Below are 20,807 nucleotides of genomic sequence, written 5' to 3' on the forward strand. Positions count from 1 at the left end.
AGCCAACGACATGGGGTTGACACCTTTAAACACCCGTAAAAGCCACCGACCTCAGTCGGATTTGAACGCGTTAACTTGGGATTAGTAAACACACGCCGTATCCTCTACACCACCAGGTGAGTCCGGTTTGAGCTGTGGTTCAAACACTAACAACACTAACACTAAAAATTATTAAGAAACTATCTTGGATAATCCTAACATTAAATCCTACAATCTGCACAAATTAACACACAACGCAAAATAACCAAATCCCTGTCACATCGCTTCGTGACGTTTAAAAATAAGACTCTGTATAACCCTCGAATAATGTCAGACAACATTACTACAATTCTCAAATTTTGACATCCCTGAAAATGGTTAACTCCAACATCATTGTCTCATTTCCGTCGCTTCAAAAATGAATTCAAGTAATTATTAATTCGAGTCTCTTCTAAAGAATGAAATCTGATTCCAAACATTTTACTACACATGACCAATCCCAGTTACAGTTAGTTTCTAGTAGCGAGCTCTATCGATTAACAACTGACAACTGACTTGAGTAACGGAACACTAGTCTCCCCTTTGTTATCTTGAAACGAAACGCATGTGTGCTAGTCGTGTTTAACCTGCGTCAAATAAAAAGGAAAAAGCTTGCCTTGCTGGCAATTCACAGTCCTACGGTTTCATGTGGAATCCTAATTATCGACTGACCCTATTCCCATCTCAATATATTACACAAAATAACTCCTAGGGTTTCCTACACTGAACATCCCGGCATCAACACTGCAGGATTTCTACAACCTGATCTACAGTCCTTCCTTACTTCCCATTTCACAAGACTTGAAACACTCGCTTAACACAAAATCTCGGACAATAATATAGAATATCTCTCTTGGGTGACCCACAATGCTGTTACATAAACACTCTGTGACAACTAACCATCTCTTGCCGCATACCTGAGCTAAATGTTTCCACAACCGAAATTCACAACTTGACTTTCAAAAATGTTACTGTTATTTTCTTCTCATCAACTCCACACAGGTTTCAACAGACTTTGGAATAGTGATCCCTGCGACAAAATTTTAAAAATCTCGCCCCGTAATTTCCCTTCAATAAAATTTACATCGCCTAATACAACGGTGTGCCTTCACACCAGCTTTGACTGAATAACCACGGATTACACTTACATTAATTTCGTCTTAACATAGAACATAATTATATGACAAATTTATATCTTAATTTTGACAAACAACAAATATAGAAAATAAACGTACTGAAATGATCCTTTACTTTAGACATTAAATTCGTTTCTCATCCATCAAATCTACTACTCTACAACACTTCACACGCTAGTTTTGCGACTTTCCCGCTTATCCAAGAAAATAAAACAAATGACCTTTTGTCATATTTCTCTGATATTTTCACAAAACGAAAGGGTGACCAAAACGCGTCACAGATACATACACAAGAAAAAATCATATGGTGACATCATGAAACAAATACAAGCATTTTAACAAGGTGGTAATTCACATACCGTATTCGTACGTCTTCTCCCCTCTTTACAGATTCACCAGCCTCTCAGTCATTTTATTTAGCCATCTCGACAGATATTGGCTTTACAAACATATTTTTCCTTTTATTTTCTTCACCTGAAAATAATGACATAAACCAAAAAATACCATTCACACGTTCTCTTCCTTGCACGGACCGAACATGTCTGTCGAACACCGATCCGCATACGCAATTATATTTAAAATAAAACAGTTATGTCCGCCTCTATGGTGTAGTGGTTAGCATGATTAGCTGCCACCCCCGGAGGTCCGGGTTCGATTCCCGGCTCTGCCACGAAATTTGAAAAGTGGTACGAGGGCTGGAACGGGGTCCACTCAGCCTCGGGAGGTCAACTGAGTAGAGGTGGATTCGATTCCCACCTCAGCCATCCTGGAAGTGGTTTTCCGTGGTTTCTCACTTCTCCTCCAGGCGAATGCCGGGATGGTACCTAACTTAAGGCCACGGCCGCTTCCTTCCCTCTTCCTTGCCTATCCCTGAATAATCAGATTGGTTTCCTCCGAGCGGTAAGGAGGGGTTGTTCAATGGGCCTGGGAGATTTGCTACGCGTGAAGAGACGAAGTCCTCTGTTTCCCAAAACCTTCCTTTAATAGTAGACTGATGAGTATGTATAATTATATACAGTATTTACAATCTCTCTTCCAACTTCAAATATCGCTAACATAGAAGACTTGGCGTGGTCGAAGTATTGAAGTGAATACTCTAAGTCCACACTTGGACCTTATTATTATTATCGGAGACCTGACTGACAAGGCTTCCGCCCGCACTCCTAGTAGACTTGTTCCAAAAAAAGCCTCGATCAGGGTGTGTACCCCTGTTTTATACCTTCACTAACTTTCGCCTCCCTTCGAGAAGGCCATTGAAGTTCTCATCCTATGGAGACTGTCCGAAGACACACAAAAACGGAATTGCCTCCTTCCGTTCACTCTCTACCCACCTTTTCTGAAGATATACTACGCACCTATAGCAGGGTGCAGCATGTGATTCACCTACTTCGACCAAGCCTTGCTTCTAATTACACAACTTGTTGCTTACAGCTTTTGGTGTGCCTTCAAACTCTTAAATCTTATCTGATTCTTAATTTACTTATATAGCTCCAGGACACTGCCCTTGAGGCGGTAGAGGTGGGATCCCTCGCTAAGTCCGAGGGAAAAACCGAACTTGGAGGGTAAACAGATGATGATGATGATGATAAAACAATTATTATTCATAACTTCAATTACAGGATTTTCAGGATCGTGGCATTCGAATGGCCGTCTATTACCTGTCCCTGAAAAATGTCGTGATGTTTAAAACCTATCTCCACTTGGAGATGATATTACAGCCACCTACAGCCAAAACCTATCTTCCCTTGGGACTAAGTCTTTCAAACGCTGGATTATAATGTTACTCTGACATACGTAGATTCGCTTCGAATTCAATGGCATCAATGCGTGTTTTCAAAATAGGCTATCGCTTTTTTAGACATTTTACTCCCATGCCATTCTCATTTACAGGCACTTTTGCTACTCCATAAAAATGTATTGAGGTCAGGTCTCACTGAAACACATAGTTGTTTAATTTAGTAGCAATGTTATTGACGAGCATTTAAGGATTTCTCTTAACGAATTGAATTGTTAAATTACCTCATAAGATAGGCACTATATTTGATCGATGTAACCGAGTGTGTACGATCAGGCGCGTCTCTTGACAAATACCCTTCTGAATCTATTTAGCGGTTTAAATCTGTATCATTAATGTCCAAATTATCTCTTTGAATTTCCTACCATTCGCTACGACAGTTTCGCCGCCAATTCTACTTAAAAAGTACTTTTTATTAGAACAAATAGTCCACCTGTTCCACGTGCGAGTGGCGTAATTTCTTTAGCTTGAGAATGAAAACAAACAGCTGGTCGTCCACGTGCCGTCTCTGGTCAGAGATAAAATATATAGGTAGAGCTTCTGACTTGTAATGTATATGGGACCTCATGTAATGACTTTAGGACTCTGGTTCCTTCTGACACAAAGGTCATGCGTTCAGTATATTGTGTTAGTTTCTTCGTAACTTCCTTTTTCGGTAAGTAAGGGTTTGATCCACACTGTAGTATTTTCTATTATAGATTACGGCACTGTAATTTATAGCGATATCTCAGATAAATATAATACCAAACTCCAGCGAGTTCAGAATGGCCCATGTGCGTTTCGTTTTCGATATTCGTAAAGATTGTCATGTAACATCTTACTATAAGGCCGGATACTGATAGAAACTCAGGAATAGAGCTGCTTGCTTACTGATGAGAATTTTAAAATCTAATGCTCACTCATCCTTGGCCAAGTCCATTGTTCATATGAGTCAAGTGCATGATCGGAACAATAGCATTACAGCTTTGCATTCTGCTGACTGAATACTTCTGCCTTCTATAGGTTCTCACATACTTTGCATTCTGCTGACTGAATACTTCTGCCTTCTATAGGTTCTCACATACACACTCCCCTTGTTTATTAATGATCCCTTGATATCCTTCCTGGAAACTGTTTCTGCCTTAAAGTGCATATCCTTCCATTTTTCTAGAACATTCATATTACTGGCAAATATGTTTGCTATCATACAATTAGCTGACTTTAAAAAAAATTCAATTTCCTAGCATGTTCCTTCAATATCTCATTACTTTCACAACCATGTCTAACTCTGTCTATTTCGAACCTGCTCCTCTTTCTTGCCAATGGCCGTAGCCGTGTTGAAACACCGGATCCCGTGAGATCTCCGAAATCAAGCAACATTGGGCGTGGTCAGGAGTTGGATGGGTTGCCACGCGCTGTTGGTGGGGGTAAGGGGATGGAGGAACGGAAAGGAACTGGCCACCCTACCGCACGTAAACTCCGGCTCAGGAACACCTCTGCGGAGGTTCGGACCTGCCTTCGGGCAGAATAACCCTTACCTACCTCTTTCTTGACCTCTTTCTCTGTTATAAAGTAGTGGGTTTCTTCCGTTCCTTACCTACTTTAATTTTACACGCCTCAACAATGGCTTTAAACCCATCCCATTTTTTTTTTTTTAATTTTCTACTGATCATAATTAGTATTATTTTAACACCCACCCCCCAACAACGTCGCTCTTATCAAGCATATGGAAGTCTGTTCTAAAAATGTCGAATCGTTAAACATTAATTGACCCTTACTCTGTTTATGATATGTTGTATCCAGAAATATATTCACGTAACTTCTAGCAAAATGTCCTTTCAAGAATGGAACTGTCCGAAGTTGCAAGAAATATGTACTTAAAACGTTCCAGGTATTCCCAAAGGCCAATATCATTGTTTTACTGGAACAAGGACTCCTCCTCAGAGTGGACAGTAGCAGTTAGCCTAAAATACCTACTATACAAGGAAGGTTTCAACTGCAGCTGTTCACAGTCGTAGATCCCGTTGCTGGGGTGGGTTCGATATCGGCTAAGTTTGGCGTTATTATAACGTGTTCGTATAGACTGTCGGTAAAGCAAAACATGCAACACCTTCAAGGATTGTGTTCAGTGAATACTGAGATTTTTTTGTGTTAGTGATTCATTTGTCATTGACAACGGCGATCAGATGATACTCAGGAGGCCCGATGTACAACAACTGTCCTGGCCAGCAGATCACTGGATCTCTCCCCAACTGAACACGTATGGGACGCGTTCTCCAGAGCCTGCAAGAACCATTGCTGAATTGCATCAAAAGGTGCAAGATGCTTGGGCCAATCTATCGCAGGATGCCATTCGGCACCTTTATGATCCCTTGTATGCGCGAATACAAGCCTGCATTGCCGCCAGAGGGTGCACACGGTGTATTGATGCGACTGTTTGGGCACCCTTTAATCTGGCATATGCTTTTTATTTGGTCTGAATCTCTAATCATATACTCCTCCGATGATGAACTACCTGTCACATTCCTTGTGAATAAAATGACCTTGTCCTTGTTGCACGTTTTTTGGCAGTCTACAATAGCCTTGTATCGGTTGATTTACTGCCACGTAAAATAACTCCTGCAGAACACAATTGTGGCACCTCGGCGTCTCTGGAGGCCGTAAAGAATTAGGTAGTGGGACATAAAACATATAAAATTAATATCTAACTAGCTGCCTCTGTGGGTCCGTGGTAGAGTGTCGGCCTCCGGATCCCAAGATAGCGGGTTCAAACCCGGCAGAGGTAGTCGGATTTTTGAAGGGCGGAAAAAAGTCCATTCGACACTCCATGTCGTACGATGTCGGCATGTAAAAGATCTCTGGTGATACATTTGGTATTTACCCGACAAAATTAATTAAATCTCAGCCATAGACGCCCAAGAGAGATCCGGTTTACTCTAGGTCCGCTAGATGGCAGACAGAGTAAACCGGAACGTCGAAATTGACGAGCAGACAGCCAGATGGCGTCAAATCGAAATGTCTGCAAACGGTAGCTGAGGCCATACGATTATTATTATTATTATTATTATTATTATTTTTTAATATCTAACTGGTACGCCACTGTAGCTCTTTCTCTCTCCCTCACCCTCACTGACACATCCAGACAATAGAAAGGTAGACAGACAGACGGACAGAAATTAATTGGGAGAATATCCAAAATGAGAATTATTTACGAGCATAAAAATCCACAGCCTGTTTCCAGTCATTCGACCGGGTCAGGAATGGAATGAATGAAGCTCCCATCTAGGATAGGAAATGTGCCGGCTGGCGAAGCCTGTCACACTCCTCTGGGACAACGATAAATGACTGACAGATGAAATGAAATGTTAATAGAGAGTGTTGCTGGAATGATTGATGATAGGGAAAACCGGAGTACCCGGAGACAAACCTGTCCTGCCTAACTAATTCTTTACGGCCTCCAGAGACGCCGGTTGAGCCACGGAGGAAGACCTTAAATTCGATTAGCGGGCTTACTCGCTCCTTGATCCCGAAGCTAGTGTAAGCTCATGTTCTTCCTTGCAGGATTGGCCTCGGAATTGCGACCAACCCGCAAGTTGTCCCCGAGATTGCTGAATAAATCTCTATGCTCTTTAGGTTTCATTAGTGTCCCTTTTTTTCATGTCTTCAACATTACTCTTGCACTGAACCTATGTCTTGATATCCCTTCTCACTTTGGACATAGAATGCCTTCAAGTTATCCAACGTGTAGGCCTATTACCCGCTATTGTACATCACTTTTATTCCAGTACAGTGTTAATACACTAATGAATCGTTTAATGATATTGGACAATGAACAATGGAGATCACTCGCGACATTCAGCCAGCAGTGTTATTTTGTTTTTATTATGGTCAATGTTGATAACCCTGACTCGTGCAGATAAGGATGGCAACAATAATAATCATCGCAACTTGGGTTTTTTAGGGTACATTTGCAAAACAATATCTCCAAAAATACAGAACTAAAGTCGTAAAATCATATTTTTCTTTTGAATCACACTTCAGTCCTATGGCTTCTTCTGGAAATATTCTGGCAGCACATCAATGTCTACAGCAAACTAATTTCTTCTCCAGGATCAGTGTCAAGTACATCACGGCTCAATGGGCAAATCGTTAGCATGCTAACCTTTTGTCCAAAGGGTCCCGTGTTTGATTCCCGGTTGGGTCGTGGATTTTAACTTTCATAAGTTAGTTCTTCTGGCTCGGGGGCTGGGTGTGTGTGTGCGACGTATTCAGAATTAGATTTCATTATAGGTAGGGGTCACATCCTTACAAACGCGGAGGTCGCCTATACGGCGTCAACTCGAAAGACCTGCACCAGGCCTTTCCGGAGGCCACATACCAATTTTTACTAGCACAAATACAGAGCTCTACTAATAACCGAGCCTTACAAGACAGAGGATGGGACAAAGATGTTGTCTCCCATCACGTTGCTCCTTGCTCGCTCCTTGATTTTACCGTAAAATCCGTTTAGTGGTCACTGTATATATTCAAATACACGACGTTTCTATTGTAAAACTTTGGAGAAGGGAAAAGATAGACGAGAACAAGACAATAAACGAGCCGCAATTTCGAATGACTTATCACGAGTATCACTAGTTTGGATTCTAAATAATTACCTATAGAGATCCACATCTCATATTCTTCTGTAAGCTAAAATTTACTCATTACCAATCGTTCTCACCCCAGCCTGAGGCTGTCTCACATCTCTCTGGAGAGGCCATTGCCCCACGTTGGGAACTCCAGGATTTAAAAGTAAGAGGATGGTTTGTTACTGGTACTTCCTCTTAAAACAATAATTACCAACATCATTTAAAAGTGAGAATATCCTCCCTACCTTCCTCCGTAATTTTATACTGAGATAAAGTAATACCAGCCACTTTTCATATGAACATGCAGTTCCCAAACAGACAGCTATACATGAGAATTTGGGCGCAATACGCTCGTAGGCCAAAACTATTTCACTGTATTTCAGAGAATAAAGCTGAATCCTACTTCAAACTGTACTTGTATTCGAAGTTCTTATTGTTATTCCTCTATAGAATGTTATCACCGTAGTCTTCAGTTAGTAATTTGCACAAATTTGTATTTAATAGGCCTTAGTAATAGGAATAGAAACACAGGTACTTGTGGAGTGCAATAGTTATGCTTTCTAATAATTTGCTTAGGTGATACAAAATCCTGCTAGGATTCAGCCCTGAATCATTCCAATGTTTCCCATAATAAATACTCCAAATGATAAAAGGAAGGAGTAAAATATTCAAACAAAACGAGTTGGCTATGTGGTTTGAGTCACGTAGCTGCTGGATTGCGTTCAAGGAATGGTGAGTTCGAACGCTACAGTCGACAAATCTGAAGATGGTTTTCCGTGTTGCCGATTTTCACATCAGGCAAATGCCTTAATTACGATGTACTTAAATTAAGGTGACGGTCGCATCCTTCCGAAAGCTAAACTTGCCCTATCCCATCATTGCCATAAGACGTGCATTTGTCAGTGCGACGTATAAAAAATAGGAAGAAATTCTTAAATAATAACCACGTTTGCTTATAATATGTTTATTTGTGTTACTAAGAAAAATAAATACATTCTCGAATGAATGACTGAAAAAAAAACAATAAATACATTATTGAAGGATGGGGTGAAGTACATTGTGATGAAATGGCAAGTATCATTGTATATAAACAGTGTAAAATATCTTTGGTTAATTATTCAAATTGACTGCGTTTCGCAATAATACATTATTGAGTCTCCCTTGACGAATATCCACGAAATAGCGAAATATTTGCTTGCAGGCTGCTTCTGATGATACTGATGGGTAGAGCAGCTCCATCTGTGGTGTCGATCCTCTGGTGTTAACAGTTTAGAGACGTTCCGTTGTTGTATTCTAGAAAAACAAATATTCTTACTGAAATCTCAATAGAAATACACTCGCAATATCACTTATTATGTGCCTTTAAGAATAGTTCGCTACGTGCTTAAAACTAAAAGACACAGGGATATACCCGAACTGTATGTTAGTGGAGTGAAAGGTTTAAAATTTGATGTCTGAAATTTGTTACGGTCAAGGACTCGGAGTAGTCACTCTGATAATCCGTAAGAAATGTTATCGGAGAAGGATAAGAATACGTGTGAAGAGGATATGGAAGAGGAATAATACGGTATGTAGTACAGAAATATAGGCCGGAAATAATTATTGAGGAAAATACGTGAAGACAGTAAATTCATAGTCGAAATTGAATAAGGGAAAATATTGTTGATCACATGTTGTTCTACAGTTACTTAAATTTTAATATATCTCAGAGAAAAATTGCACGAAATAAAAGAAATGGGCGAAGAGTGATGCCTTGTATAAGCAATTCTCTGAAAGTGATGAACCATAACTGACTGAAGACACAAAATTATGACTGTGGGTCAAGACATTGCCTTAAGGGAATGTTAGTAATGATGAAAATAATGAAGAAGAACAACTCATGAATATAATTATAACTTAAAATGAGTGTGATTTGACAAGTACTTACTGGTGGCAAGGTAATCCGCTACAGCCTCGAACACTGCGAAGCTCTTAATACCGAAGAAGAGAGGAGCATTATTTTTGTCCAGGGAAGACAGCGGGGCAAGTTGTTTGTCATTGTAACCAGCTACACCAACTGTGAACAGGGCATCGCCATGGCTCTTGATCTTATCAGCTGCAGCCGTAGGGTTTGTTGTGCTGACACCATCAGTTACCAGGACTGTAGACAGATTGACATTAAATTGTAGTCACGCAAATCAGGTAAATCGTCACAGAAGGCCAAGGGCAGTGAATATCAATTTGATAGCTACTCCATCAAAAATTCCAGGTCGACCATTCTCCAGGTTAATTCACACTATTATTCCAACAAAAATGTGTATGTAGCTAATTAGTTTGGCATAGGGTTATAAAAATATTTTATTTAATATTACGTTGAGTACGCCATAGTTAATTAACTATAAAACGTATTATGTTTAACTATTCATGTCAGTCTATTTGTAATATATTTACAGCATTTTCAGGTTGTAACTGCGTACTTTTGGATATAATTGTCTATTCAGTTCGCATGTCCTACACTCAACGTACTGTATTACGTTGTTTTGATATCTTTAAATCTTTATTTCCCACATCTTATCTTCAAGAAGTACCAAAAGATTTCACGGAGCAAATGCGCCTCAGTTTTTAAAATGATGATTGATAATCAAGCGAAACTCACGCTGATAACAACCCATAAAAATTGTTAATTTTTTCATTCATCTAAATGCTGCAGTATTTTTAAATGTATCATAAGTTAAAGTGTAAACCTCTACCTACTAGTCTCTTACAATATATGAACTATTAATAAAATATCGTATTCACAGAAGATAGATTTAAAAATCACAACAGAAAATTAAAACTATATTTTTGTTAATTGTAGCTCTGTTAGTGAACAATCTCTGAGGTACTGTATCTAAACAAGATAATTTATCACTTTCCTCTTCGTACTGTTAAATTACCTGTGTTCTGGGTTTTGTAAGGTAGATTATGAATGAATTTGTGATAATCTTTGCAATTGTAGCATCATATCGAAACGATTTTTGGAATAATTAGAGACTTACTTACTTCTGTACTAACTAAATTTATTCTTGACAATTTGATTTGCTTATGTTCACAGAAATTCTCAGCTTCTTAATTAAGCCTAACGGTTTCGGTACTCAAGAAACTATCCCTTGTTTTATAATTTTTGAGGCACTGATTCTGCGCAGGAGCAGCAGACACGCACACAGTTTTGTGTCTCTTGCTACAAATATAACTCTAAGAATTTTCCTATAGATTACTTTTCCATTTAGTATCTGATAAAATAAAATGCTCACTTTAATGTTCAGTAAGAGAAGTTTATTACTAATAAGATTAGCAGCAGTTCGTCTTTCTGAAAAATAGTGGGAATCCATTTAACTTCCTCATATAGACCATGCTCATCACTACCACAAAACTAGCTACGTTCACTGAGCCTATGAAAGACATTGAAAATGTTATAACTGAGGTGTAAATTGATCGACAATAGGGAAACTCGAAGGAGAGTTAATTCAGTCATATTACCATGGCAATGCGGTGTGGAATACCAATAATGTTCTGTCAGTTGTTTCAAACTACGGACAGGAAATGAGAAATGATTTTACGGTTATTTCCTCCCCAGCTGGCGCTGTCAGATTAACAACTGTAACACCTCAAGCAGTAAATGTGACATGGTACTACAATACAGTGGTTAGCGTGTGTGTGATTAGAAACTTGAGAGACACCAATCATTGCGTTGAATTAACAACACGGATACTATATTATCAACAGGAGGTTTCAACTGAAGACAGTATTTATATTAAGAGAAAGAATGTAAAATAAGAATCAAATCCTTTTTACGACCGGAGGAGTTCCATTAACAATATCTTAATAGTCTGATACGGCTGCATGAAGTGTCAATTTCCTGTAGCATCATTCTAACAACCCTAATGAAAGAGAGCCGAAAAACCTTAACCCTCAATATCTGCCCACCTTCCTCCTGGAGGAAGGTGCGGTATTTGGTAAATTGCCACCGTCCTGTAAATTCAAATGTAGTTGTGCAGTCGGTCATCAACTGACACTGATTGTAAATTACGATAGCTGTGGATTGCTTAATATTTTGTTTTGATTGTATCTGAGAAACAAACTACTTTTTTCCGTTGTTTACTTGGCGAGAGAAGTTGAGGTACTCCCATCACTTGTGAGGTGAGGGGCAATATGACTGTTATAATTTTGTTGATGATTCTAAAATTGAACACTGGATTTTGGAAGATTCGCATGACTCTACCTACAGTGACAGCGCTTATTGTGTAGAAACGAATGAAATAAAAATTGAAGGTCTAAAATAAAAGTTTGAAAACTGAATGAAGACAGTACTACGTACAACTGAGCTTCCAGATATTTCGTCCTGAAAATTCCATTCGTGCAAAAATAATTAATATTTTCTTTAATTCGAACAATTATGTAATAATTTCATACTATTGTAATATATTTCAATTTATTATTGGTGTGGAATATTGGTATATTGGGATTAGGTTGTATGTACAGTACAGACCGTGTTTTCTGCTATGCAATGCACTGAGGAATAATAACGGCAGCCATTGACAAAACTGGAGTGTTTCTGGGGTAAATAAATGTAGTACTTACAACAAATAACCCACTTAACATGTATGACTCTGACACTAGACTATTAAGAAAATTTACTTACAGACAAGAGTGAGATTATGGACAGCATTCTGAATAATTTCGTTGTAAGCCAGGTTGAGAGAACGAAGAATGTCAGTGCCACCACCATTGTATTTAATTCTGTCCACTCCTTTCAGGAAACTACACGTATCAGATTGTTTGATGGAAATGTCCACTGCTGCGGTACTGTCGAACGTGATGACTCCTGCAGATCGGTTCTTCGACAATCTAAGTGACCAAATACATGAATCAGTGTATATATTTAAAGGATGGTGTACACTTTGGATTTCATGGAATGATGGATATACTCACGGGAAAGCATTCACAATAGCCTTCACAAAGTTCAACTCAATAGCGAAGTTGGACTGACTGACACTTCCCGACTCATCGAGCACAAACAAGAGATTTGCTTGCTGTCCAAGTGTGTTATTGATGTTGTTGACAAAGTCTTCTCCGGTCTCATTGACAGCTGAAATGTTAAAAAACACATATGAATTACTTTTTCTTACTCTCTTCAGTGTTATACAAATAATTGTAAGGATTGGAAACCGACCTCCAATTTAGTTACTGCGAATACCACACATACTCATAAATTCAGAACAAGATAGATTCTCATCCCTTTGTGTAAGCAAAGTCAAGCCTATAGTTTTATGTGACTGTTGATATCGTGATCATAGTCACGGGACCTCCGATTTACTTGGAATATGAGCCACAGGAAATTTAATTTCAATTTTAAATTAAAATATCCCATATGCATTGGCCATAATTCGGACAACGGCTGTCTTGGTAAGAACAATGCCACTCGTCTAACACGTCCTCTCATTAAGCTGTGAAAAGGTCATCCACACCTTCTGCTGTTTTATAAGCTTCATCCTAGAAATCCTTCCTTCAAACAAGGAAGGTGTTGGGAGGTGTAAAACTCTTGTCGACGTAAGCCACATACACGCAGCGTTACCAACCGTAGAAAAATTCTGTTGTGCATAACAGAATTGAGGCTTCAGAAACGAGTATAAAGTATTTAGCAGTATACTGAAACACAGAAGAATTTAAAATCTTGGACACAATTGTCCAAATAGCTAAATTTGTTCATTCGCTTTTCCTTTTCCTTACGTTCTCGAGAGTACAGTAAATCTGAAAAACGAAAGACTTTTTCCGAGTATTTATTTGAATAGAGAATATTTGTTCCATCACTAGCATATTTCCTTTTAGTTTGAATAAAATATGGTAAACGGAAGACCAACTGCAAACCTTGCGCGTACTTCACACTAGTCAGGATATGATTATTCTACTATTTATAGTATTTGAAGGCAAACAAATACACATACAAGCTAATTGATTTCCTTACATTACACATAAAAGGATATTTACTAAATTTTTAAACAACTAATAAGAAGTAACAGAACATTTTCGTCAATAGCAGAATTATGTGAGTATGATAGTAGATTTTTGTTTCAGCAGGTTGGATGAATGTATTTAAAAATAAAATATTTCAATAACACCACTCACTTTTACATGAAGGTATCTGGTCGATGCCAGTCGCTCCGCTCCATCCGTCGTCTGTGCAGGTGATCTCGGCGGTTCCGCTCAGCTGGTACTCAGAGTTACACACCAGTCGGCATTTGTCTCCAACCTGACTGGGGTCATTAGCACAGCTGGCAGGTTCCCAATGGCTGCGGCTGTTGTTAGAGAGGGGTTGGCAAGCTGCAAATTCAAGCAGATTATTCATCCTATCAGCAACAGAGATTAATTACTTGCTTCTTGCAGTCAGCTAATTTTAGGAGAAAAGAGATGTTTTATTATTAATAAATAACCAGTACTTATGTACAGAAAATGAGAAGAAATATTTGTCGATACGATGTCCGAGGAATAATATATGCTTGTGCCATGATTTTAACATGTAGTCGAATGATGGATAAAAGAGAGGTCAACTGAGAAAATATAGAATAATATAGTGAATAACAACCCAAAAAATTGCATTTTCTTATTGCCTTCTCTCAACTACTTGGGGTCGTCACTATAGGTAGATTAAATTCGTTGTGTGGCCCGATGCCTTTCATAATGTCAACCCTATGTGGAGGGATGTCTCCACTACTGCATGTTTCGGTGGGGGCATGTAGTGTGATCAGTTGTATGTAAGTGAGGATGTATATTAAGACGAACACAAACATCCAGCCCCAAGCTATGGGGAATTAATCGGACGCAATGCAATCCGCGTCCCGGCTGGAAATCGAACCTGGGACCATCTTGAAAGAAGGCTACTGCGCTGCTTATTCAACCGTGGATATGTACCCAACATTAAACGTTAACATTAATAAACCAAAGTAATCTTTGTGAAGACCATGAAAGTCTCGGTGGAGCATGAGGCAGAGGCTTCAACAATAATTCGTAACATTGATACTAAGTGGGGTAGAGTGGTTACGTCTGTGCCAGTGAGCCTTTGCCCCAATAAATTACCCTAGTACTCATTTCTAAGTGAGCCCGATGTTACGAGTTTCTCAAGGAATCCCAAAGTTATCGACTTCCTGAGAATGAATGGAATCCACGTCGTTTCGTGTGAACTAAGCACGCCTTTAGAGCCTCGGTTAAGCAGCCCGCTCATATCTAGATAAATATACTTCTCAACTTTTGTTAATTTAAATAATTATGAGATTATTATAGTGTCTGATGCAGGAAAGGTAAAAGTTTCAATCCCCAGCTTCCACAGTCATAAAATATTGCAAACTTAAAGAATTTCAAATTAACGTTTTATTTTTAGGTTAAGTCTAGCATATATAAGGATGCTAGTTACACAGTAGAACAAAAATGGATAAATGGACATCGATGAAGCCAAAAATCGCAACCTTCGGCTTTGACGGCCGATGCTAAATCGATTGGCTTTGACATATCTGCCCTAATTTATGACTGAGATTTTCAGTGTTGTTAACTTAGTGCATGCAAATTATCTCTTTTATTCTTACCTCCAATAACACATCCGGCTGCGTCAGGCCAGTCACATACTTGAAGCTTAGGATTGAAGTGAAGACCTGCAGGACATCTGTCAAGTTTAGGAACACCGTGATCACATCTGCAGAAGAGTCCGCAGTCTGTGAGGTGAGGGAGGTGCACTGTGTGGTCCAGAGGGTCTACAGCAGGACACTTCCCTCGAGTAGGACAGTCACCTCCTTGATTTCCACCGTTGTTAGAGTTTCCTCCATCTCCACCACTGTTTCCTCCATTTCCACCATTGTTGCCTCCATTTCCTCCATTTCCGCCCCCATTTCCACCATCGTTTCCACCACCATTACCACCGTCACCACCTCCACTGTTTCCTCCGTTTCCACCTCCACCAGAAGTTCCTAAAGGATATAAATTTATATCATCAGGCGGATGTCGGACTACGTGTCTATTAATGGACCATTTTTTCTGTATAATGGCAATGAAGCGAATACATTTGCAAAAGAAAAATGTGTTTCATAAATAAATAAATAAATAAATAAATAAATAAATAAATAAATAAATAAATAAATAAATAAATAAATAAATATTTAAATAAATAAATAAATAAATAAATAAATAAATAAATAAATAAATAAATAAATGACTGTTATTAAGTATATGACAAAGAATGGAACTAAGTCGTAGTTTAGCGTTCTCATAAAAATGAAGAAAGCATAATAAACAGCTCCATTGATCCAGTGATTCTGGGAATTAAATTATACAGAAAATGAGGGTATCAGTCATGTGTCGTACGATACCGACATTTTGGAAACACTTCCTCTGAAATCTTTCGTTTCTTCTATTAACCTACCCGTTCACATAACTAAAATATTTACATTTTCTCCTATTATATCCCCACTGTAACCTACGTCTATGTATATGTTAATCGTATTCGGATTAAGAAATGTATCGTCATCAAATTCCACTGATATTCGTAAATATAAATCTCGCGTATTCCTGGAAGCTTTCACTGTATATACATTTCGCGAATTTGAAAATACAGTAGTTGAAAAGTATTGTCTTGATTGGTAACTAAAATTATGTAGAAACCTGTAATTCATGAGAATTCCATGTTAGATGTAAATATAATGTATATTTCTTCTTGACGTGGTCGTTATTTGATCCAATACAGGGAAAGGAGCACTCTCAGGATTCGAACTCAAATCGTTTCCTCTCCCAGACTGGTGCGTTATTTGTTACTCTTACGATTGTTGACATACAACATGCAGATTCTTAATATACATTGGTTGTCAAAGAGATATCTGCAGGATGCTAACCGTATTAATATCCTCTTGACGATTCTCAGAGTGTTCTGTTAGTATGTCATAGGAGGACTAAGATTTCAAAATTTATAAATGACATCTGGAAACTTTATCCAGTAATAAATTCAGTGGATGTAGAGGAGATTGTATGGCCCCGTAAACGTCAATGTGTCACATCTGCATCGAGAAATAACTCTGGTTAACGAATCTGTTATAGAGGTTACTTACCGTTACCGTTACATGAGCAATCAACATTTGCTGGCCAGTCACACATCTGTTGCTTGGGATTGAACACAAGACCTGAAGGACAATGTCTCAGCTGAGGTACGAATTCATAGTAGGAAGAGCAGTTCTTAGGATCAGCCAGGAGCAGACCATTAGCCAATGGCTCCACTTGAGTGGCACCAGCCAAGGCTACCACTGCCACCACAACAATAATACAGACCGACGTCATTCCTGAAATATAATCATTTTAAATAGTCAGAAGTCAGAAATGTGGACACGTGCGATGAACAGAAGTGATTTATGATTTACATATTTAAATTTTACTTCATTCTAAGTATTAATGCCTTTATGCAAGTTTCACCTTCAGATAATTGTCATCCCTGTAAATTCAGGGGAATTGAAACACAGAGACATGATTTTTCTATTTTCAAAAACTCCCTACGCATTGAGTAGAATTTACACGACGCATATGACTAAGAATAATTGGGAATAACCCATTGTTTGCCAATAGGCCTATTTACCCTCCACGAGAACAGTACTTCTGAAGAAATATCCGATAGGTTATTTTGTCTTTCCTCCGTCTCATTAAAGGTTCAACCAATAATCATAACTTGGTTTCTCCACCCTCCTCATATTGTAAACTGTTGAGAACTCAATAGGAAGTATATTTCAAAAGTCATCACGTGGATGGGTGAGTACAGGTAACTGAAGTAGCACCACTTATCTTTCATTGCCTATCATGTTGCAATCAATTGACACTCAAGAATGATAAATGATGAATGGTGATAAATCATCAGATAGGAAATTAATTATGTAGCATTATTATTGTTATTCTTCTTTCGAGCGCAAGAATTTTGCTACTACATCGCTAGTCTCTCGTCAAGGCAACTGTGATTCGAATTCTCTTCAATACAAATGAGATTTTAGAAATGTAAGCTCACACTCCACTGCAGATTTGACTGTCACAAGGCTTCGAATATGCCTTGCTATTTCTTTTAGGGAATTCTAAAGTCATGTATTTAAAATGCAGTAGTCAAATTCGGAACAGTTCCATTACTATGCAGATACAATTACTAATCATCCGAAAGTGTAAAACGTTTGAATTAATCCTTGCCCCCTTGAATTTTTTTCGTTTGGGTTGTCTATTCTCTTCCTTGCCTCCAACTACAACTACCCCTTATTGTGTCCTTTGGGCATGAAAAGTCCATTTGGTGGGACAATAGTAAAACAAATCTATATCTGAACCATAATATGAGTTATTACAAAATTACACATTATCTTCAATCAAATTAACATCTGAATGTTCACATTCTCACCGTTAACAACTCGATACTGCCAACCAATCAATATTTTGAATATGCTCCTCACCTTCTTCCTAAGATCCTGTTATTGCTGTTTTTTTTCACACGATTTTCCCCTTCTATTGTACGTACTTCTGCTGTATCGCGCATGATATATTAAATCTAAATCATTTCAGCAAAGCCAATGAAGACCGTTGGAGGAGCGCAAATAAAGGGAATAAAGCATCAGTAAACTAGGCACTAATTGGAAAAGAGTGTTCAGTTCTGGGCTCGGATATATTTGCTCCTTGAAGTTACAACTATACTCATTTCTGGTGTAGGCTGAATGAAACCTAAAATCACGATCCGTTTTATAAGTAGGTATGTCGAGTCTTTAGCCCGAAGGCTGGTTGAATCTCCAACAGCTCCACCATCAGCTATCACAGAAAGTCTATACTGTACCCGTTGCCTTCCTCATCAGACCACAATATGTTATACATATCAGTCTGCCAAGTCCATTACTCACCATCTGACCCCACGACCGGAACTTCAGCACCATTTTTCACAGTTTGACTCTGTAAGGACTGGCGTTACTATGTACTTACTAGCATTGTTCATACCTCAGTCACTTTTGTCACATCAATGCGTGAGATGAGAATGGCATAGATCTATGAAGGCAACAAACTTGCTTTAGCCCGTGGTCTGTAAACACTAATTACAGTGCGGTCTGGGTCACGTAGCTATCAGCTTGCATTCGGGAGATTGCGGGTTCGAACTCTGAATATAATTTTTCCGTGGTTTCCCATTTACACACCAGCCAAATGCTGGGACTGTACCTTAAGTAACGCCACGGCCACTTACTTTCCACTCCTCACACCTTCCTATCGTATCGTCACCATAAAACCTGTCTGTGTCGGTGCGATGTAAAGCAAATAGTAAAAAAATATTAATAATAATTATTTTAAAACCTTGTGGAACAGAATGCTACAATCCACAGCAACCCTGGCATTAATGAATGTGACCCAGTATTTGCAATTCGCACCCATCATCTCATTGTCATCTGTGTCCAATATGACAATGCCTCCTTACGTACCCAGATGAATTAACTTGTCCTCACAAATAAACATATGGAAGTAAAATTAAAAACAGACTATACAAAAACAGACAGAGGACTGGAGCTGAAGGCACAAGAAAATATGGCAGACTAAAACAGTGGAAATCTACTGAAGATGAAGAATTGGCAGGAGAGCGAAGCTAGAGAGTATTTATGAAGCTGGCATCGAACAGGTTCAGAGAGCGGGCCCACTGCCTTTCTTATCAGAAATCCTCAGTTTGATCTCACGAGGCTGAATGAACGCGTTCGAGGCCTAAAGCCAGCATTACTGTAAAAAAAAAACCTGAACAGATCAGAAATAGAACCCTGAACCTCACAGTAAGAGGACAGGCTCGCTACCCCTAAACCATGAGGTAATTAGCAGGTAGAGTGCAACTTGTATATGAATATCACTAAAATTTGACCATTGCTAAAAAAATATTTGTATGGACAGTGATAATTTTGGATAATTTTATGACCCATGATATTTAATATTTAATATATATATTTCTCTAACCAACCCTTATATGTTCAGCATTGTTACTAAAAATGGGAACCGCCCCGTTCCATTTTTGGTTTCCAGCAACCTTCGCCAATAACCTAGTCAGTATGGTCTAAAAAAATTAATACTCACAGAGTTTAGTAAAATAACATTAGTCATTTGTGTTAATGATAATTCATTGTCAATCTAAAGAAAAATTCTACTTGAGGCTATATAACCATTCTACTTTTTCATTTCCTTGTTTAAATGGCGAGTGTAATGTCTTTCTGTTCAGAAGGCCCAGGGTTCGATTTCCGGCCGGACAGGGGTGTTTGTGCTGTCCTCAAGAAACCTGCAAATCGCACGCCACACGCAACACTATTCTCTACCTCATTAATATGTACTTAGTTTCTCATACTCCACGGATGGCTACACCCTTGCCGGAGGATCTGCCTTACAAGGCAGGCTAAGCTAGCAATAGCCACACGAAATTATGATTATTAATAGAATCAGTATTAATATTCGACTCACCGTTTATTGTGTATACTGGACAGTAGATGAGTTACTTGCTTCTGTGTGTCTACACCACGATATATATACAGTATTCTTATCAGTTTCGCGTGAGTAAAATGTCGTTTTGAAGTATCGAAACACTTCAAATAATCTGTCGTACTTTGAAACCACTTCCTGCAGAGCACGCATACTAAAATTATGTCAGTCTTCGAGTATCATCTTGATATCCAATATTCATCAAAGTCAAGAATTTCACACTAAAATCATTGACGTAAACTTCAGATGATGATATTTCCCTCATGAAGCCTGCATTATCTTTCTGTCAACTAACAATCCGTTTCCTCATTCGAACGTTTAGAATTTGAGTGGCAATGACTTCTAGTTGATTGATTTGACACTCGCACTGATGGACACTGTACACATCGCTACTGAATGTCCTTAACAGTAGAAAACATATTCATCGCTTAATAATTAAAGTAGGGAACACATTGGCCTATGAATTGGTGACATTTTTCATTTTAAGTAACTTACTTTCGTTAATAATAATAATAGTAATAATAATAATAATAATAATAATAATAATAATAATAATAATAATACAAATTTGGTATCACTAAATGGTCTGAAACTTCTTCGATGGTGTTGGAGAGACAACTGGTGACATTTCTGATAAATACAATGCTTCATCCTAGTTCTGCAACTGAGCGAAAGAACTTGACTCGTCTAAATGCCACTCCAGAACATCACGACACATAAAACGATCCAGTGTTCTTACTATTCTTA

The 20,807-nt window shown here is 38.5% G+C and overlaps 1 protein-coding gene across 1 annotated transcript in view; it reads right to left on the reverse strand.

Moving 5' to 3' along the window:
* Positions 1-20,121, reverse strand: part of LOC136857861 (uncharacterized) — an 83,393-nt gene extending 63,272 nt beyond the window's left edge. Inside the window, exons 1-9 of the mRNA XM_068225183.1 lie at positions 20,043-20,121; positions 16,661-16,888; positions 15,152-15,529; positions 13,701-13,895; positions 12,507-12,663; positions 12,217-12,422; positions 9,484-9,696; positions 7,636-7,750; positions 5,140-5,374 (exon numbers count right to left, since the gene is read on the reverse strand). Of these exons, the coding sequence (XP_068081284.1) occupies positions 5,140-5,374; positions 7,636-7,750; positions 9,484-9,696; positions 12,217-12,422; positions 12,507-12,663; positions 13,701-13,895; positions 15,152-15,529; positions 16,661-16,886 (1,725 nt within the window). The 5' untranslated portion in view covers positions 16,887-16,888; positions 20,043-20,121. The remainder of the gene's footprint in view (positions 1-5,139; positions 5,375-7,635; positions 7,751-9,483; positions 9,697-12,216; positions 12,423-12,506; positions 12,664-13,700; positions 13,896-15,151; positions 15,530-16,660; positions 16,889-20,042) is intronic.
* Positions 20,122-20,807: the final 686 nt, after the last annotated feature.

The sequence above is a fragment of the Anabrus simplex genome, chromosome 1, assembly GCF_040414725.1.
Source record: "Anabrus simplex isolate iqAnaSimp1 chromosome 1, ASM4041472v1, whole genome shotgun sequence".
In the NCBI taxonomy this organism is placed as follows: domain Eukaryota; kingdom Metazoa; phylum Arthropoda; class Insecta; order Orthoptera; family Tettigoniidae; genus Anabrus; species Anabrus simplex.